This window comes from Carlito syrichta, unplaced genomic scaffold (assembly GCF_000164805.1).
Source record: "Carlito syrichta isolate Samal-C Ts95f unplaced genomic scaffold, Tarsius_syrichta-2.0.1 Scaffold314111, whole genome shotgun sequence".
NCBI classification, from domain to species: domain Eukaryota; kingdom Metazoa; phylum Chordata; class Mammalia; order Primates; family Tarsiidae; genus Carlito; species Carlito syrichta.
The window spans coordinates 1485297-1506924 of NW_007258207.1; the positions used below are offsets into that span (position 1 = coordinate 1485297).

The 21628-nt window shown below is 40.1% G+C and overlaps 1 protein-coding gene across 1 annotated transcript in view; it reads left to right on the forward strand.

Moving 5' to 3' along the window:
• The window catches only part of NEB (nebulin), a 223551-nt gene that overhangs the window by 21305 nt on the left and 180618 nt on the right, over nucleotides 1-21628 (forward strand). The window contains exons 11-27 of the mRNA XM_008071077.1: nucleotides 2067-2171; nucleotides 2844-2951; nucleotides 5580-5696; nucleotides 7515-7619; nucleotides 7707-7814; nucleotides 7915-8019; nucleotides 8720-8818; nucleotides 9846-9950; nucleotides 12140-12247; nucleotides 12332-12445; nucleotides 14568-14669; nucleotides 14764-14871; nucleotides 14962-15066; nucleotides 16347-16445; nucleotides 19491-19595; nucleotides 20199-20306; nucleotides 20391-20504. Of these exons, the coding sequence (XP_008069268.1) occupies nucleotides 2067-2171; nucleotides 2844-2951; nucleotides 5580-5696; nucleotides 7515-7619; nucleotides 7707-7814; nucleotides 7915-8019; nucleotides 8720-8818; nucleotides 9846-9950; nucleotides 12140-12247; nucleotides 12332-12445; nucleotides 14568-14669; nucleotides 14764-14871; nucleotides 14962-15066; nucleotides 16347-16445; nucleotides 19491-19595; nucleotides 20199-20306; nucleotides 20391-20504 (1815 nt within the window). The remainder of the gene's footprint in view (nucleotides 1-2066; nucleotides 2172-2843; nucleotides 2952-5579; nucleotides 5697-7514; nucleotides 7620-7706; nucleotides 7815-7914; nucleotides 8020-8719; nucleotides 8819-9845; nucleotides 9951-12139; nucleotides 12248-12331; nucleotides 12446-14567; nucleotides 14670-14763; nucleotides 14872-14961; nucleotides 15067-16346; nucleotides 16446-19490; nucleotides 19596-20198; nucleotides 20307-20390; nucleotides 20505-21628) is intronic.

The window sequence follows — 21628 nt, forward strand, 5'->3', positions numbered from 1 at the left end:
CAGGTCAAGGCTGCGGTGGCCGGGAGCGGCCACTACACTCCAGTCTGGGTGACAGAGTGAGACTCCAACTCAAAAAAAAAAAAAAAAAAAAGAATTGTCCCCTCCTCTCCCTGTACAATTTTGTTTCTTCCAGAGTATCTCACTTTCTGTTATGATGATGAGAATAATAATAGTCATTGTTAATATTGCAATTATCTTACCTTACATTTACTTGGTGTCATGGGGTTTACAAAACATACTTCAGTATATGATCTTATTAAACTTCCCAGCAGTCCCCTATAGAAATATTATTGACAAGCTGGACTCGGTGGCTCAGCCTGTAATCCTGCGCCTTGGGAGGCTGAGGTGAGTGGATTGCCTGAGTCCGCGAGTTCGAGACCCGCCTGGGCAACTTGGTGAGACCTCATCTCTACAATAAATAAAAAATTAGCTGGGCGTGGTAGCACGCGCCTGTAATTCCGGCTACTCGGAAGGCTGAAGCGGAAGGATTGCCGGAGCGCAGCAGGTGGAGGCTGCGGTGACTGGGAGCGGCCACTGCACTCCAGTCTGGGCGACAGAGTGAGACTCCAACTCAAAAAAAAAAAAGAAAAGAAAAGAAATATTATTGACAGCACTTGTGGCTGAGAAAAACGCTTAGAGAAGCTAAGTCATACTTTTGGTAATGAGGGAGTCAAGTCTTTGGCCCAGAGTTTCTGAATCCAGATCCAGGGCTCTAAAATGTATAGCCATGAGAACCACTTGTCTCTTAATTTGCATATTAACCTTTCGAGAAGAAAGTAAATAGGACATTTGAAAGAGAGCTGGGCTTTCTTTAGCTCAACCTCACTGGCTTTGCACATCAGTCATGCTTAGTACTTGCTCTATAAAATGTGTACTAGAAAACTGCCTTCCTTTTCCTTGAAGGGGGTGGGGGTGCAGGAATGCAAATACCTTGAGACTCATTGATTTTGTCGGCTAACATTTCTATGAGCCATGAAGGAGAAATAGCTCTAACCTAGCTGGGGTTCTAGCTCATGGGTCCAGGATTGGCTGTGTTAATTCTGTTCCAAGAACACTTAGGCCAAGGTAGATCAAAACTACACATCATGGTCTCAGTTTAGCTTAATGTCGTTGAACAAACATCTATTAGGTAACTTCTGAGTGCTGCATTTTGTTTTAGATTCTGAGGATATGAAAATGAAGAAGATATGATACCTCTTTTCAAGGCACTTACAGCCTGGGATTCAAGTGGGATGGTGTTTGGGAATAAGTCAGGGCAGTAGTTCAATTTTTAAATGATTTTCCTGTTTCTATTAAATTTCTTTAAGTCTAAACGTATTCATTAGCCTGCAAATCGAATTTTGTTGTGATTGTTGCTTTCTAGATAACTCGGGGTCTTGGTAAAGCTTAGACTATGTTCGTTAACTCTCACGTTGATAGGTTTTATTGTGACTTTGAAATATATGGCTGGGCTTGGTGGCTCAGCCTGTAATCCCAGCACTTTGGGAGACCGAGGTGAGTGGATTGCCTGAGCCCACAGGTTTGAGACCCGCCCGGGCAACTTGGTGAGAACTTATCTCTAAATAAATCAAAAATTAGCCAGGTGTGGTAGCATGCACCTGTAGCTCCAGCTACTTGGAAGGGTGAGGCAGAAGGATCACCGGAGCCCAGCAGGTCGAGGCTGCGGTGGCCAGGAGCGGCCACTGCACTCCAGTCTGGGCAACGAAGCGAGACTCCAACTCAAAAAAAAAAAAAGAAATATAAATAGAGGATGACTTCTGACTCTCTTTCTTTAAACATCAGGGAATATCTGCAACTTCTGAATGAACTAATAAGTCCCCAAACTCAGCTAGGGGAGGGAACTTAGTACCCTCTTTCCTCATTCTCTCTCTATACCCCTCACTCAACTTTCTTGTTGGGAAAATTGACACTACAGTAGAAGGTTTTCTGAAAACATCTATTAAGGACCTAAGAATGACTCACTCAAGATATTTTTAAAAGTTAATCATCACCACTTAATGTGCTGTTTTATTTGTCAGTTTCTGAGTTTACTTGACTTCTTTTCTTTTCTTTCTTTTTTATCCTAGCAAAAATACAAAGAAGACTATGAAAATAAAATCAAAGGCAAATGGAGTGAGACACCTTGCTTTGAAGTTGCAAATGCCAGAATGAATGCTGATAACCTCAGCACTGTAAGTGGGAAAGGATGGCCGGATGTCCTGGGGGGGACACCTCTTGTCTTAGACTTCTAGCCACCTGCTGTACCTGAAGACTTGAAGGCATGCCAGAGCACTTGAGGCCTCTCTTCTCAGGAGCAAGACCTGGTGTAGAATTTCCATTAAGAAAGATATTCCATAAGCTCTCTTTCCTTTTGAGAATATTATTTTGGCCAAATTCCATCATCTCTACCTAAATTCTCACAGGAACCACATGGTGACACCCTCTTACTGACTGCAGAGTGCAGTTAGTACAAGTTGAAGGGGCTCTTTTTAATTTATTCATTGCCTGAGGAACCAAACTGTGCATTTATAAAATTGATTAATTTAGTTTCTTCTCACTGGAAAACATAAATCTAATGATTGTTTTTCTTTTCTCTTACATTCTCTGCTCCTGGCCTACACAAGCTCTTTCTTGGTTGCAAAGAAAAGCCTAATTATGCTTCCAGCCTATTCTAATTGTCCCAAATCTCTGTTAAGTTATTAATCATTTTTGCAATGGGAGCACATTCTCTATTTGTAATCTGACCTGCCTAAACCAAGGGGGTGGAGGCAGGAGATGTTCTGGGTAACTTCTCCAAATCTCCATGTAAACCCTTGTACAGCTTGTATCCATGGCATTTCTCCAGTGTGTTTAATGTCTTACAGAGGAAATACCAAGAAGATTTTGAGAACATAAAAGACCAGATCTATTTTATGCAGACCGAAACACCAGAGTATAAAGTGAATAAACAAGCTGGAGTGGCAGTTAGCAAGGTATGAGGAAATTATCCCATTTATCTTGGTGGTTTGAATTTCTTATAACTCTGGTTCTTGTATATAATGGATAAAAATTAAGGGTGAGGGTGGTTTTTGGTAGAACTACCAGGCATTTGAAGAAGAGTAGAATGAAAACAATAACAACAACAAAAGTACTTTGGAATTGTGATAAGACTACTAAAAAACTTGTTTTGTGCCATGTATGAGCATTAGCAACATCTAATTACTATCTTCAACATTTCATAGAGTAAAAGGCCTTTCTGTATCCAGAAGTAGAAAGGCTATAATCTCAGAGAGCAGTACTTTTGGCCCCGGAAAGACAATTGGTAACCTTATGTAAAGATAGACACTCCCACATTCAACATTATTATTATTTTTTTCTTATTTTCCCACTGACTAAGAAAACACTTTGTCACAGACAAGGTTCATAAATCCATGTATATCTCTATATCATATATGACTTTGCTGACTTTGGTGAATATTCTCACTCCAAGGCATTCTAAAGCAGGATGACCACTAACGGAGCATAAACTTTGAAGCCAAGTACACTTAGTTTTAATCCTGGCCTTGGCTCTGCCAGAGGAGAGGAGAAGAAGCAGGGTCACATTACTTGGAAGGCTATTACAGGATCCAGGTGCAAGAAAATGGTGTTTTGGACTAGGAGAGTAGCGGGTGATGAGAAGAATTTTGAAAGCAGAGCTGACCTTATTTGCTGATGGATTGGATGTGGGGTATAAGAGAAAGCCTTTGGTTTCAGAAGCTAGATGAATGGGGTTTCCCTTTATTGAAATAGGGAAGACTGGAAGGAGTGGGCAGTTTTTTTTTGTTGTTTTTTTTTGAGAAGAGACAGGAGCTCATCTTCAGACATGTTAGAATTGAGATGCCTTTTAGACATCTGAGTGAAAATGATCAGATGAGTCTGAAGTTTCAGGGGAGATATGTGGAAAGGTTATATAAATTTGGGAATCATCAGTATACCAAAAGTATTTAGTAGCATGGAACTGGAGAGCATCAAAGGAGACTGAAAACTCCAAGGACTAAGCCCTGGAGTCCTTCCATGTGAACATATCTGTGAGATGAAGTAGGAGCAAAGTCAAGAGAGAACAATATTTTGGGAAGCAAGTGGAGAGATAAGGGAGTCATCAACTGTATCTGTTGTTTCTGAAATTGATTTAAGATCACCAGAGACCAATGTCTGGTCTCTGGTGATCTTAACAAGAACAATTTGGTTGCATCTGCTTGGAGAGGATTCATGAGTAAATAATAAGAGATAAACTGAAGACACAAGTATATTCAACTCTTTCAAAGCATTTTCCTGGTAAGAAAAGAATAAAATGGGTTAGTAGCTGTTGAAAAAGTAGGTAAAGAGGGATTTTTAAAGCTAGGAGACAGAAAACACCATGTTTCTATGCCAGTGGAGAAAGAAATCTAGTAAAGAAGGAAGATTTAGTGATAATGGGAGAGAGAATGGTTAGGGCGATGTCCTTGAGTAGGTGAGGGGGGAGTGATCTGGTGCTTAAGAGGAGGGGATGGCTTTGCCATAGCTCTGACAGCTCATCTGTATAGCAGAAGAGGCTGTATATCCCAGATGCAAGTAGGGAGCTAGTAGGGTTTGTAAATTTCCTTTTTGGTTGTTTCCATTTTTCAAGGCAATATATAATTCTACAAGGTGAAAAAGACTTCCATTCCCGTAGAGTACTTCCATTATCTAAGACTTCCATTCCCGTAGAGTACTCCCTGTGATATTTTGCATAGGCTGTAGGATTGATGTGCCTGTGCTTTCGCTGTGTATCTCCTGTTTTTGAATACCAAGCATATTGGTTTTGTTTTCTGAGCTTCATAGTGTTGAATTTATCTAGGATTCCTTGAATTTCTGTGGTTATGTTGCCTACATAAATGACTTACACTGGAGATCATGGTCAGAACCAGAACAAGTTTCTTTTTCTAGTTCCTGTGAACACATTTCTGAAGGGGGTTTTTGGACCCCACCCACTTAGTGCCTCTGCAATAGTTGAAGTTAAAGGCTCAGAGTGGGAGAGGTAGAAGAAAAAGGTGAGATTCCACCATTCATCCCACCCCAGCTCCTTTCTCCTCCTCACCCTGCTAGTACCTTAAAAGCATGTGTGCTCCATACACAGTCACAGGTGAGGCATAAAAAGGTGGGCTGATGATGCTTTGAACTTCCTTTCTTTAAAAATGTGTTGGCAGATAGATAGCTAGGGATTAAGGACAAAGTGAAGGTTCCACAGCAGCAGGTATCTGGGACATGATATGCAGTCATTATATGTGTATTTTTCTCTCTTCCATTATTTATGTATCACTCTCTTTGAGGGCAAAGAGCATGTGTTATTCTTTCTTGTATCTGTCTCACAGCCAGGTACAGAATCAACACCCTATGGATAGTTTTGAATAAATAAATGGATGAGCAGGGAAAGCATTCTGGAAATTTATGCACTTTTTCTGCTGCTGTTATGAGTTACTATGAGTATTTTGTTTATAAAATGTCAAGCTGCCATTTTTCTAAAGAGAAAATTGATTTGTGGAACTATGTCATAATATCCATAATAGAGACAAGGGCAAAAATAACCCATAGAGTTACTTTATCGTTTTACTTTACTCCTACAGGTAAAATACAAAGAAGACTATGAAAAGAATAAAGGAAAAGCAGATTATAATATACTTCCTGCTTCAGAGAACCCACAGCTCAGGCAGCTGAAGGCGGCAGGAAATGCCCTAAGTGATGTAAGTATAATCTCGTCAAAAGTGTTTTTTAAACCTTAGCTGCAAAAGAGATGAAAATTTTCTCCTTCTGTAATGACTAAATGCATATATAAACTTGCACATACTTTAAGGTACCAGAGTGGAAGTTTCATTGGACCTCTCTAACCATGGAAAGGTGTGAGTGCTTCTGAATATGATGTGCCTCTGAGTATAATGTGTAAAGTTAGTTCTATGGGCAGGAGAATCCTCATTTGTTTATATGTTCCAAGACTTGGGCATCCATATGAGCAAAAAGCATGTTGTAGATGTGTTGTGATTTTGGCAGAGTTAGGAGGAGATTTTCAAAGATAGTGCTTGGTCCCAGAAACTATCATTTAACGGTGACAGGACTTAAAATATGACTCCCTAAGTTTTCATAGGAATTTCTAATTGTGGAATTGTTGAGAGCTTGATTAAATCATTAGATTTAAAATAGATAAATAAGATTAGGCTTGGCATTAATAGACTAACAACTTGAGACTAATTTGACCATAAACACACACACACACACACACACACACACACACACCCCTTTCTAAGTGAAAAACACATTTGTCAAATATATAAAAGCCCAGGTTCAAATCTACTTTGTTTATAAAGACAGGAATATAAAAGTATTAAAAATGAATAGCTGAGCAACTTGGCAAGACTTCATCTCTACAATAAATCAAAAATTAGCTGGACCTGATAGTGTGTGCCTGCAGTTCTGGCTACTTGGAAGACTGAGGGGGAAGGATCGCCTGAACCCAGCAGGTTGACACTGGGGTAGCCATGAGTGTGCCACTGCACTCCGGCCTGGGCAATAGAGTAAGACTCCAATTAAAAAAAAATTAATAGCATCATTTACATTTTGAAAATCCAAAATGAAAAAATGACAGTGATCTGTTTTATCAGTTGTATATTTAAGACTAATAATTGGGTCAGGTACAATGTCTCGTGTCTGTAATTCCCAGCACTTTAAGAAAGCTGAGGCAGGAAGATCATCTGAAGCTAGGAGATCAAGACCAAGCCAAACAACATAGTGAGACCCTGTATCTACAAAAAAATAAAAACAAAAATGCAATTATCTGAGTGTGGTGCACTTGTAGTCTCAGATACTCTGGAGATTGAGATGGAAAGATGGCTTGAACTCAAGAGTTCAGGGCTGCATGAGCACACCACTGTGTTCTAGCCTGGATGACAGAGGGAGACTCTGTCTCTAAAAAACAACAACAAAACTGATGATTGTTTTTTGTCATTGTTCAAGCCGATGATAAATTCTAGAGAAGGAGAGTTAGTAATGACTCATAGTTTGAATTCTTATTTATATATACCTTATGTTTAAGGCTAATTGTATAATAAGAGAATTCTCCCTGGTACAAGGAAGAGAGATTGTGTATCTTTCAACTTATATTCACTTTTCATGAGGGTTTGCTTTTAAAAAAACAGTAACTTGCAATTGTTCAAAACCTCCATGTTTTCTGGGGCACCATCAGTGAGGAAAGAGTGTGTGAGCTGAGGGACAGAGAAGGGCAGGATTCAGGAATGCACAAGCAGCTTTGCAAATAAGGGCTAGGTCAGAGGTGACATGTGGGCTTCTTAATTTTTGTGAGTTGAGAAGATGCAAAACTTAGACTCTACAATAATTGCTAATAGAAAAGTCTTATGATTCATGGCACCTCATGTTTGATTGTCAGTTTTTAAGACAGTTGACAGGCGATAGCTTTTCTTCTTCTTTTGTTTAGTGTTAGAAAATATGTGTTATAATCAGCGTGGGAATGACAGGAATCTACTTTTTAACCAAATTTTTTTCTTTGACAGAAACTATACAAGGAAAACTATGAAAAGACAAAAGCAAAGAGCATAAATTACTGCGAGACCCCCAAATTTAAGCTTGATACAGTTCTGCAGAACTTCAGTAGTGATGTAAGCAATCCTACCATCACGCCTTCTGCTAAAAAAGTAAAGACCCATCATTTTGCCAGTTAATACATGAAATATATTGTCTTTCAGACTAAATATAAAGATTCCTACTTAAAGAATATTTTGGGACACTATGTAGGCAGCTTTGAGGATCCATATCACACACACTGCATGAAAGTCACAGCTCAAAACAGTGACGTAAGTTCTAAGACAATTGTCTGACCTTTCTAAATAACACATTTTGTGGCCATGAACACAATGGTTGCATCCTTATGTCTGATTTTTTTTCTACTCATAGAAAAACTACAAAGCAGAATATGAAGAAGACAGAGGTAAAGGCTTCTTCCCCCAGACCATAACTCAAGAATATGAAGCAATCAAGAAACTAGATCAGTGTAAAGATGTAAGTCTGTATTCTGAACTTCGAATGTGACTACCCTCTGTAGCATCTAGTGGTCAAGATATTTTAAAAATTTGGGGGATAGGCATGGTGGCTCATGCCTATAATCCCAGCACTTTGGGAGGCCGAGGTGAGAAAACTGCCTGAGCCCAAAGGCTTGAGGCCAGCCTGGATAACTTGGCGAGACTTCATCTCTACAATAAATCAAGAAAACTGAGCCAAGTGTAGTGGTGCGTGCGTGTAGTTCCAGCTACTTGGAAGGCTAAGGCGGAAGGATCTCCTGAGCCCCGCAGGTCGAGGCTGAGGTGGCCGTGAGTGTGCCACTGCACTCCAGCCTGGGTGACTCTGACTCAAAAAAAAAATTTACACTTTTACAGATAAATGTAAGCAAGAAACTGTAAGAAACAAAATCTATTTTGTAACAGATGTACTATTTTCCCCTGTTGGCATCCCTATGTTTCAAGAGATCATTTTAGCTCATTTTCCCAGAGTTATTGGGAATTGAAGATATGGTGAATTTTCTCATACAGTTTTAAGAGCACTTTTCAAAGAAACTGCAATCTAGTTAGAAAAAAAAAGATAGATGTTTTATTAACTACAAGTTTCTTTTCTTTCTGAAAGATAGGGTTCTGCTTGCTAGGCCTATAGGCCATCTTGTATCTGAGGTGATACTGCTAAATCAAACTCCTTTGCTCTCCCACAGCACACCTACAAAGTTCATCCAGACAAGACGAAATTCACTCAAGTTATGGACTCTCCTATTCTGGTGCAAGCCCAAGTCAATTCCAAACAACTGAGCGATGTAAGTTCCTCTAACTACCCAAGAAATCTGATTATGAGGGATCACGTTTTCTTTCTTTCTTTTTTTTTTTTTGAAAGCAGTATTTATTAAGAGGACAGAACCCGAAGGGGTTGCCCGCATATTCTAACTCTACATAAAAATCCAATGACTTACCACATTTATTTAAAAGGCTGTGTAAGTTTTAGCAAGGTTAACTTATATATATTTGTCCTCACCTAAAATATTTTCCTAGTTGGTGCCTTGCATTTTCTTGGGTGGATAACACTTATAGTGAAGTAATTCTGAGAAGGAAACTAATGTTTCTTAAATCTTAAAGCCCTGGAAAAAACATGAGTTCCTGGGTCAGCCAAAACTGCATTAAAATTCCAGGTCTGTCATGCAAGTCTGTGGGGGCAAATGATTTAACCTCTCTCTGTTTTGTATTTCCCCTTTATAATGTGTGACTGTTTTGAAGATTAAGCAAAGGGAGGCATCTGCGTAAACACACTTTGCACCAGAGCAGGTATTCAGTACATGGGAGTCTTTGAGACAAATTTTATCATATGAGTTTTTAAGTATGGATTTCCAAATTTATGTTGAATCAGAAAAAATCAAAATAAAAGCGACCTCAGTAGATTTATGGACAGAAATGAAGACTTCAATTAGAGTGTCAATAGCCATGATATATATGTGAGGGGACACAGAACCAGATTTGTTCAGAAAGATACTCCAGTAAGTGAACATTGACAATGAAAACAAAGATAGGGCCATGTCTCTCTCAGCATCGACAGGACTAATTGTGGAGAATGTGTATGAAAGTCACCTTGTTCTATTAGAGTTCTAGTGTGGTGACAGATGTGATAACAGCTTTCAAGTGTCCGGCACACAAGTTCAATAAGACTGGATGGCCTGCCCAAGCTCAAGATGTGTCTTTTGATCTTCGCAACTTTGTTGATTACTTTACAAAATGTTTCACACATGAGTTTTAATATTTTGGAACAGTTCTTCAGAATAATTGTTCTCTCTCTCTCTTCTCTTTCTCTCATAGCTAAATTACAAAGCAAAACATGAAGGTGAAAAGTTCAAGTGCCATATCCCCCCCGACACTCCTGCGCTTATCCAGCACAAAGTAAACGCCTATAACCTGAGTGATGTAAGTTCCTTATGCATCCACCATGTAATATACTGACATCCTGTGTTTTTATTTTTTGAATCGTTTCTTTGCAATTTAATAAATATTTTAATGTTAAAGGTAGGAAAAGCAGTTAACATTTGTATCATGTTCCTATATCTCTGCCAATATGACTTTGAATTCACTGTATTAAATGTGTGTAGCAATCTTAAGTTGCTTCATACAATTAAGTCATATATTTTAACCAGCCTTCAAAATGCCACCACTTGCTGGGCTTGGTGGCTCAGGCTGTAATCCCACGCCTTGGGAAGCTGAGATGAGTGGATTGCCTGAGCCCGCGGGTTCAAGACCCGCCTGGGCAACTTGGTGAGACCTCATCTCTACAGTAAATCAAAAAATTAGCCAGGCGTGGTAGCGCGCGCCTGTAGCTCCAGCTACTTGGAAGGCTGAGGCAGAAGGATCGCCGGAGCCCAGCATGTCGAGGCTGTGGTGGCCGGGCGCGGCCACTGCACTCCAGTCTGGGCGACAGAGTGAGACTCCAACTCAACAACAAAAAAAATGCCACCGCTCATACATGCTTTTTACAAATCTTAATGTTAATCTTTTAACCATATATTTATTTACATCACACTATCATTCATTTTCTTTTGGGACCTAATTTATTTAGACACAATTTTATTTCATTTATTTCCAAGGCTTTAATATACCATATTTTACATAAATACTTACTTTCTACATGTAAGAGAACTTGCACAAATGAAGATACAAGGGATTTAAAGGGCAGAAGTCCAGATATTCATTGCTGTTTCTTTTTCAAACTCAATGTTATAGAAATATAAAATTACCCTGGGGGGGAGTCTCAATTTCCTTGATAAGTCTATAAATGAGTACTAAGATTATCTAGCAGCTGGGTTTGGTGGCTCAGCCTGTAATCCTGCGCCTTGGGAGGCTAAGGTGAGTGGATTGCCTGAACCCGCGGGTTCAAGACCCGCCTGGGCAACTTGGCTAGACCTCATCTCTACAATAAATCAAAAAATTAGCCGGGCGTGGTAGCGGGTGCCTGTAGTTCGGCTACTTGAAAGGCTGAGGCAGAAGGATCGCCAGAGCCCAGCAGGTCGAGGCTGCCCAGCAGGTCGAGGCTGCGGTAGCCAGGAGCAGCCACTACACTCCAGTCTGGGCGACAGAGTGAGACTTCTAACTCAAAAAAAAAAGATTATCAGCCGGGTTCATTGGCTCAGCCTGTAATCCCGCGCCTTTGGGAGGCTGAGGTGAGTGGATTGCCTGAGCCTGTGGGTTCGAGACCCGCCTGGGCAGCGAGACCTCATCTCTACAATAAATCAAAAAATTAGCAGGTAGCACGCGCCTGTAGTTCCAGCTACTTGGAAGGCTGAGGCGGAAGGATCACTGGAGCCTAGTAGGTTGAGGCTGCGGTGGCCGGGAGCAGCCACTGCACTCCAGTCTGGGCGACAGAGTGAGACTCCAACTCAAAAAAAAAAAAAAGATTAGCATCAGTGAGTAATGTAATGATTTATAAAATAACCATTGCAGAGAATTTAGAGAGCAAATGAAAATGATGTCTTTATATCATAAAAAGTAACTTAACTGTAGAATATTTATGCCACTCTGTAAAACATGCAGTGTTAATAATCAAATATTAGTATGATAATTAAAATTAAGTTAGTTTGATAAAAATTTCTAATGGAAGGCCAGACGTGGTGGCTCACGCCTGTAATCCCAGCACTTTGGGAGGCCAAGGTGAGAGGATTACCTGAGCCCAGGGGTTCAAGACCAGCCTGGGAAACTTGGTGAAACCTCGTCTCTACAATAAATCAAAAAATTAGTCGGGCACAGTGGCATCACCTGTAGTTCTGGCTACTTGAAAGGCTAAGGCAGAAGGATCACCTGAGCCCAGCAGGTGGAGGCTGCAGTGGCTGTGAGTGTGCCACTGCACTCTAGCTTGGGCGACAGAGTGAGACTCCAACTCAAAAAAAAAAAAAAATTTCTAATGGAGAGTAAAGAAGCCTGATCTTAGAGAATAAGAAGTTCCAGCTTAATGAAAATTATCTAAAATATGCATGATTTCCCAGACAATAAAAAAAAAGGTCTATTGATTTTATAGTAAGATAAGGCATTTAGCTACCCTTTAGTCTTTAAATGTGATGACATGCATATCAATTTTACCAATTCCTTTGCTAAAATTTTCTGTCCAGAATGTTTATAAGCAAGACTGGGAGAAGAGCAAAGCCAAAAAATTTGACATTAAAGTGGATGCCATTCCTTTGCTGGCAGCCAAAGCCAACAGCAGGAACGTCAGTGATGTGAGTATGGCCTGGAACCTGGGCAAAGCAGCTTTGGGGACATTTCCTGGTGAATGAAATGTGGTATGAGCAATGTCATTGCAGGTGCTGTACAAGAAAGACTATGAAAAGAACAAAGGGAAGATGATTGGGGCCCTCAGCATTAATGATGATCCCAAGATGCTGCATTCCTTGAAGACAGCCAAAAACCAGAGTGATGTGAGTATATTTATATATCACCAATATTTTCAGTTGTGGCCATACTTGCTGTTTAACATAACCTCGGATGGATAAAATCTCAGATTCAAGATGACAAATTAAATGAGAAAGATTTACCCAGGTGGTAAAGGAGCTAGACTTGTTCATTCTTGTTGATGTCTTTGAACCTTGAGATGCTGGTGAATATTGCTTATCTCTTTATCTCCTTAATGCCCCCTGTTTCAAATAGGAGGAAAAATGTACTACATTGTTTTTCCTAGAAATAAGCTTAATCTTTCAGTATGTATAAATATATGTGTAAATTCACATATGTATTCAATTGGTGCCCTGAACTGATTAAGGTAATTTGTAAAAATATGTGCAGAAAAGTAAAAACCAAGGAGTGAGAAAATTAAAGACAAATAAAGTAGCTGGCTGTGGTGGTTTACGCCTGTAATCCCAGCACTTTAGGAGGCGGAAGCGAGAGGATTGCCTGAGTCCAAAGGTTTAAGACCAGCCTGTCTCTACAGTAAATCAAAACATTAGTTGGGTGTGGTGGCGCACGCTTGTAGTCCCAGCTACTTGAAAGGCTGAGGAGGAAGGATTACCTGAGCCCAGTAGGTCAAGGTTGTGGTGACCATGAACGTGCCACTGCATTCTAGCTTGGGCAACAGAATAAAGATAAATAAAGTAAAAAAGACTAGATAAAGCATAAACTCCAAAGCATAGATTTTTATTTTTAAAAAAGTTATAGCCGGGCTCGGTGGCTCAGCCTGTAATCCCTCACCTTTGGGAGGCTGAGGTGAGTGGATTGCCTGAGCCCGCGGGTTCGAGACCCGCCTGGGCAACTTGGCGAGACCTCATCTCTACAATAAATCAAAAACTAACCGAGCGTGGTAGCACGTGCCTGTAGTCCCAGCTACTTGAAAGGCTGAGGAGGAAGGATTACCTGAGCCCAGCAGGTCAAGGTTGTGGTGACCATGAGCGTGCCACTGCATTCTAGCCTGGGCAACAGAATAAAGATAAATAAAGTAAAAAAGACTAGATAAAGCATAAACTCCAAAGCATAGATTTTTATTTTTAAAAAAGTTATAGCCGGGCTCGGTGGCTCAGCCTGTAATCCCTCGCCTTTGGGAGGCTGAGGTGAGTGGATTGCCTGAGCCCGCGGGTTCGAGACCCACCTGGGCAACTTGGCGAGACCTCATCTCTACAATAAATCAAAAACTAACCGAGCGTGGTAGCACGTGCCTGTAGTTCCAGCTACTTGGAAGGCTGAGGCGGAAGGATCGCTGGAGCCCAGCAGGTCGAGGCTGTGGTGGCCAGGAGTGGCCACTGCACTCTAGTCTGGGTGACAGAGTGAGACTCCAACTCAAAAAAAAAAAAAATGTATAGAATAATGAATTTATTTTAAAGACTTCAACATACTTATTAAAAATAAAATAAAACTCCTTACAAAAATCGCTTTTTTAATTCTTAGCAAAAAAGGAATACTCCCTATTACTCCATATTGTTTACAAGTATTTCTATCTTTATTGAGTATATTTTTGGATTCTTATATGAAAAAATTAAAAGAGAAAGTGAAAAAATATATGACATAAGCAATGTAAGAGAAAAAACATTTTTTCCTGCATTATTACTATTAAAAAAAGTTAGGCCTTAATTATAAAAGCCAACTTTCAGAGGTGCTGTAAAATGTGTGTTTTGCCAAGTCTGAACTGAATATTTTTCTAGGACTGTGTGTAAGTACCTAAGATTCACCTTATACCATATATCTCATTTTGCATCAGCTCCTAACAAATTAAGTTTCCTTCAAACACATTCAAATGAAAACAATTATTTTAAGATAAAGACTTGCTCAAATAGTGGCATTGGTGTGCTCTAATTTATTCATTCTGATATTAAGACAAGTAATATAAACATATCTATGGTTATTAGCAGATAAGATTACACAAGACATGTGCCTCCACCATGTTCATTCTACTTTTCTGCTTCATGGAAAATAAATCATATACATTTTGTACTATTTTTGTCCCTACAAATTTTGCCCCTTTGGTTAAAGTGCAGCGATGACATGAATGGAGTATACTTCATGAGATATATTTTTCTTTCCTTTTGTTTGTTTAATTTATTTTTCCATTGACAGAGACTATACAAGGAAAATTATGAGAAGACAAAAGCCAAGAGCATGAACTACTGCGAGACTCCTAAATACCAACTTGATACTCAGCTGAAGAACTTCAGTGAGGTTCGAAAGGACACAGCTACATTTGGGGTGGAAGGGCTTTCCTACTGGTCTACAAGTAACTATTGTCTTGAATTATCTGTGTTTTCTTTCCCAGGCAAAATACAAAGATCTATATGTAAAGAATATTCTGGGACATTATGTAGGCAGCTTTGAAGACCCATATCACACACACTGCCTGAAAGTTTCAGCTCAAAACAGTGACGTAAGTTTGAAGACAATTGTTCATGCCTCACAGTGACATTGTTTGGGAACAACAACAATCATGATCTATTTTTGATTTTCCTCACTATAGAAAACTTACAAAGCAGAATATGAAGAAGATAAAGGGAAATGCTATTTCCCTCAGACAATAACACAAGAATATGAGGCAATCAAGAAGCTAGACCAGTGTAAAGACGTAAGTCAGCTGCTCTGAATTCTTAAGATTGGATTTGGGATTCTTGTGACATCTAGTGGTAAATTGAGCAGGAGTTTGAATGCTCACATCTGGTGATTAATAGGAAATATTACATTTTAAATTTGGGTTTTGGGGTAGAACTAGGGAACAAAATAGTTACTATGAAGAGGGCTACTTGTTACTATGAAGAGGGCTACTTGTTACAAAACAATTTGAGGTTTTATAAATCTTTATTTCCTTTAATTTATGAATCTTTATTTATATTAGCTTATAATCTTTATTTCCATCAGTCTATACATACAAAAAGAGGGCATGAAGGTTAGAAATAAGTGTTTATCAATCAACAAATTTACATGAGGGGACAGCATGTGCCAGACATTATCCTTGGTGCTGGGAAGGAAAGGGAACCGATGCTGTGCCTCTCACGGAGCTTCCCCCGTAGTGGAAGAAACAGACAATAAACAAAGGAAGAGAGAAGAGAACCAACAAAGATATCAGGCATTGATAAGAAAACTATTCCAGGATGACATACAGAATTAAAGTAGGGTGATGTGGCCAAGCTCGGGCTCAATGACTCAACCTGTAATCCCAGCACTTTGGGAGGCTGAGGCAAATGAATTGCCTGAACCTGCAGGTTCGACACCAACCAGGGCAAACTGGCGAGACCTCGTCTCTACAACAGAAAAAAAAAAGTGGGATGATGTGAGAGAAAGTGATTGGCTAGGCACCTTAGGTTGGGTGCTCAAGGAAGGTCTAAAACAGGAATGTCCAGCCATGCCATAAGCAGGGGAGGAACAGCAGGAGGAGCAGCCTAAGGAGACAAGAGGCTCGCATTTAAGGAATTGAAAGGAGGAGGTGCCTGAAATGTACTGGGACGATGGCAAGAGGCGAAATGGTAGGAGATGGAGGGGGTGAATTCTGTAGGGCTCGTAAATCAAAGTATTGCTTAGACTGAAAACTAAGTGCAGTGGAGAGCCATCATGGAGGCCAACGTAATGCGTCAGCAGGGGAACGATTATCTGGTTACTGAGTTGTAGCAGATTGGCCAGAGGCAACTTTAAGAGAGAGAAAAAAGAGACAGAAGGTGGGGGGTGGGGAGAGGGAAAGGAAAGAGAGAGAGGGAAGAAGAGAGAGAGACAGAAAGATAGAGCCAGGGAGAAATAGTGAGAACATATCAACCAAGTTTATGTTTGCCTGGAACCTTTTTTATGTTAGTGTGTATATACACAAAAATATAAGATACACGATGACATTTCATAAAAATACATCTTCTTTTCTAGCATACCTACAAAGTTCATCCGGATAAGACCAAATTCACAGCAGTCACTGATACTCCTGTACTGTTGCAAGCCCAGCTCAACACGAAGCAGCTTAGTGATGTAAGTATCTTGATTTATGCAAGTGTGGGTAGCCCCAAGTGCTTTGCTCATTTAAAATGTAAGCATTGCCGGGCTTGGTGGCTCAGCCTGTAATCCCACACCTTTGGGAGGCTGAGGTGAGTGGATTGCCCAAGCCCGCGGGTTCGAGACCCACCTGGGCAACTTGGCGAGACCTCATCTCTACAATAAATAAAAAATCAGCCGGGTGTGGTAGCGCGCGCCTGTAGTTCCAGCTCCTTGGAAGGCTGAGGCGGAAAGGATCGCCGGAGCCCAGCGGGTGGAGGCTGCGGTGGCCGGGAGTGTGCCACTGCACTCCAGTCTGGGTGACAGAGTGAGACTCCAACTCAAAAAAAATAATAATAATAAAATAAAATGTAAGCATTTTACACACTTAATTGTCATGAGCTCATCTACTGTCCCCAATAAGGTTATTTTCCAAGATTTCTTTAGTGAAACACAAATGAAGCTGCTAGATTGAATTGTAGCCTAAGGAAAATGGTATTAGACAATAATAAAAATAATGACTACTTCCCCAGTAACTTACTGATTTTTAGTGGGAATATCTTAGTTATTCATTAGAATCTGTCACATGCACACTGAAGCATCATGCTAACTTAAATATAAAGCAGTGACAAGAAAAGCCTCCATTTGGATAGGTGGCAAGGCAAATATTTCCTATTCTTGAGCTTGCTAACAAAGATTTTGCAAAAAGAGAGCACAGTAACAAGAAGGGAGAGCCGGGCTCGGTGGCTCAGCCTGTAATCCCGCGCCTTTGGGAGGCTGAGGTGAGTGGATTGCCTGAGCCCTGGGTTCGAGACTCACCTGAGAGCCGCCTGAGCAACTTGGCGAGACCTCATCTCTGCAATAAATCAAAAAATCAGCCGGGCGTTGGTAGTGCATGCCTGTAATTCTGGCTATTCGGAAGGCTGAGGCGGAAGGATCGCCGGAGCCCAGCAGGTCAAGGCTGCGGTAGCTGGGAGCGGCCACTGCACTCCAGTCTGGGCAACAGAGTAAGACTCCAACTCAAAAAAAAAAAAATGAAAAAAAGAAACACACCAAAAAACAAGAAGGGCATTCGACAATAAGGAAACTAATAAAGGATGATGCTACAGAATTAAAATGGGTTGTCATCGGAGAGTGACTGGATAGGCATTTTAGACTGGATTGTCAAAGCAAGACTAAGGCATGGCTGGTGCGACCATGCCAAGCTCAAATGAGCAGTAGTGTCCACATTCAAACATCCACATTCTTGCAATAGCCTGCTGACCCTGGTGAAGTGCGGATTCTGACTTAGTAGATCTGAGAAGGCCCCATATTCTGACTTTCTGTTAGGCTCCTAGGTGATGTTGACGATGTGATTGGTAGACAACACTTTGAGTAACAAGGTACTAACACAACTAAATCCGGAAGGGTTAACAAACTCAAGAATAGGACATATTTGCCTTGCTACCTATCCAAATGAATGCTTTTGTAGTCCTAAAGAGTAGCACCCCCTTCTCAAGGTAGGCAAATGAAAAAAACAGCTTTCCTACTTTTGAATGTATTTTATAGCACAAATTCGTTTCTATGCAATTGGTAAAGTGGGGAATGGCATCAGAATAACCCAAAATTTGTATTAGTTCATATGCAACTTTTCCTAGTATGTTAATATTTTGTGTCCTAATAAAGAACAGCTTAATACTAACAATATTGACCAATCTGAACTCAGGAATCTGCAGAGAAATAAAATACTGTATGTGATGTCCGGACACCAACGCTCTTCTTATAGGCCTGGATAGGTCATGAACTCTGTCTTGGAGGTGTTTCTCACACAGTTCTTTTCAATCTTATGCATTTTGCCTTTGGCTCTAAAATTCAACAGCCTCATTCCTTCTTTGCACTCCTTTCCTTCAACCTAACATCATCTTTAAAATTTTTAAATAAAATCCCATGCTTAATATTTTAAATAAGAGCTTACATATATTTTTAACTGTGCTAGTATTTTATTTATAATTATTATTGTTTTGTTTTGTTTTGTTTTTTGAGTTGGAGTCTCACTCAGTCGCCCAGACTGGAGTGCAGTGGCCGCTCCTGGCCACCACAGCCTCGACCTGCTGGGCTCTGGCGATCCTTCCGCCTCAGCCTTCCAAGTAGCTGGAACTACAGGCGCGTGCTACCACGCCCAGCTAGTTTTTGATTTATTGTAGAGATGAGGTCTCGCCAAGTTGCCCAGGCAGGTCTTGAACCCGTGGGCTCAGGCAATCCACTCACCTTGGTCTCCCGAAGTATTGGGATTACAGACTGAGCCACCGAGCCTGGCCTATTATTGTTTTGTTAGTGCTTTAATTACGGAAGTTCATGCCCCCCAGAATCTGCCCTCTGTAATCAATATTTATAGCATATTATAATAGCATCTACAAAATGGTGGCCCAAAGATTAGTTACACCGTCTCCACTTATCTATGGTTTTGCTTTCCACTGTTTTAGTTACTTGTGGTCCACCATGATCTGAAAATATTGAATGGAAAGTTCTAGAAACAATTCATCAATTTTAAATTGAATGTTGTTCTGAGTAGCATGATGAAATCTCATGCTGTTCCCCTTCATCTCTTTCTCACAAGAAGAAAGGAGAACACAGTGCAATAAGATATTTTGAGACACCACATACACATAACTTTTTTATAGAATGTTATTGCAGTTGTTCTATTTTATTATTAGTGAGTGTTGTTAATCTCTTACTGTGCCTAATTTATAAATTAAACTTTGTCGTGGATATGTATGTTTAGGAAAAATCTCCATATACGTAGGGTTAGGCACTATTCATGGTTTCAAGCATCCACTCAGGTCTTGGAACATATCCTCCAAAGATAAGGGGGGACCACTATACTACCATCTCTGAAAGAGCACGTGAGAGTTTGGGTCCTGTGATAGAGTTTGACTGCATTGAGGATCTCTTTGAAGCATTTTTCTAGAAAGGGCACTAATGCCTTAGCTATATATACTATACTACATAAATTCAAGGAAGCTCTCACCCTGAACTGTTTGTATATCCTTTATTGTTTTTCAGCTGAGTTACAAAGCAAAACATGAAGGTGAGAAGTTCAAGTGCAATGTACCAGCAGATGCTCCAGAGTTTATCCAACACAGAGTTAATGCCTATAATCTGAGTGATGTAAGTACCAAAGCCACAGAAACCTATATTTGGTGTGCATTAAAAGAGAAAATGTTATAGGTTATAAAAGACAGGATTCGAGATTGTGCACATACACATTATTGAGATTGTTACTTGTGTGTAAGTAGAGTTTTTAAGACCCAAATCATCTTAAGACTCTTACTGAACTATCAAATTTCCTTTCCCCTGGTCTCTGTTACTGCCATAAGATTTCTTCAAGTATTCCTCTGTTAATCCCTAGAGTTTCACAATATGTCTCCCATGTAAGCATCACATTTCACCTTCTCCAAGTAGTTGTCATTTTATGTTATATCCTCTGAGTCTTTAGAAAGTTCACAGAACACTAAAAAGAGTACATTACACTTATTTATGGGTAGGGAGAATGAAACTATATGATAGATAAATCAGTACTTATATTACCATTTGTTAAATATAGTAGTTATAGGAGAACTAAGTCTATACATTCAAATTTTCAATATTGTTTAAATTTTTACTGAATGACACAGCAATGACTTAATGAAACTCAATGAATTGCTGGAACACGGAAAATTCTGTGTTTAATGTTGTTCTTATAATTTCTTTGCTGAATTTTTTTCTGTCCAGAATATTTATAAGCATGACTGGGAGAAGAGTAAAGCCAAGAAATTTGACATCAAAGTGGATGCCATTCCTTTGCTGGCAGCCAAAGCCAACAGCAAGAACGCCAGTGATGTGAGTACGATCTGGGACCTGGGCAGGAGGTCTTTGGGAACATTTCCTGGTGAGTGGAAGGTGGCATGTGTGATGTCATTGCAGGTGCTATACAAGAAAGACTATGAAAAGAACAAAGGGAAGATGATTGGGGCCCTCAGCATTAATGATGATCCCAAGATGCTGCACTCCTTGAAGACAGCCAAAAACCAGAGTGACGTGAGTGTCATAAATTTCTTTTATTTTTGGATGACTTCCCTGTTCATATGCCCAAGGGTAGTAGCATGTTAAAAGGATTTATGTGTACAAGATGTCTCACGTTCACAAAAAAACTGCTATAGAGAACTTTAGAATTATGTCCCAGAATCTTACATTTTCTCCATTTGAGGAAAGAAATTATTGATTTGTACTTGCTGTACATTTCACTTTGAAAAGTATAAGCATTAATATTTAATAGAATATTGATTATGTTTGCAAAATCTTTTGCAAAACATCACTAGATGTTTTCATATTTTCTTCTAATTGGAAAATAGTTTTTAAAATGATCATTTAAAAAATTTTTTTAGGAGTTGGAGTCTCACTCTGTCGCTCAGACCGGAGTGCAGTGGCCGCTCCCGGGCACCGCAGCCTCGACCCGCTGGGCTCCAGCGATCCTTCCGCCTCAGTTTTCCAAGTAGCTGGAAATACAGGCGCACGCTACCACGCCCGGCTAATTTTTTGCTTTATCGTAGAGATGAGGTCTCGCCAAGTTGCCCAGGTGGGTCTCGAACCCGCGAGTTCAGGCAATCCACTCACCTCGGCCTCCCAAAGTGCAGGATTACAGGCTGAGCCACTGAGCCTGGCCTAAACTTTAAAATTTTAAATTTTAAAACTGTCTTTAGGTTGGAGGAACTTTGTGAGTCATAAATAAAAAATCATAATACAGCTATCATTGCTTTTTATTGACTTTAGTAATTGGTGTTGGCCTAGATCCAAGAAAAAATATTCCATTCATTAGAGTCCTCTTTGAGAATCTGATAAAAAGATTTGGATCATCTATCTAGAAAATGAGTATATCTTTTCATGCCTTTTGCCTGAATTTTGGTGAAATCACTGGTTCCCTCCGGCCTGTCTATGGACCATGTATCATTTTCCAGTTAAAATATTCAATATAGAGAGACAAACATCTGCTATTGCAAATTATAGTACATACTGTGTTTTAAAAATGTTTTGAGAGCCGGGCTCGGTGCTCAGCCTGTAATTCCATGCCTTGAGAGGCTGAGGTGAGTGAATTGCCTGAGCCTGCAGGTTCGAGACCCACCTGGGCAGCTTGGCGAGACCTCATCTCTACAATAAATCAAAAA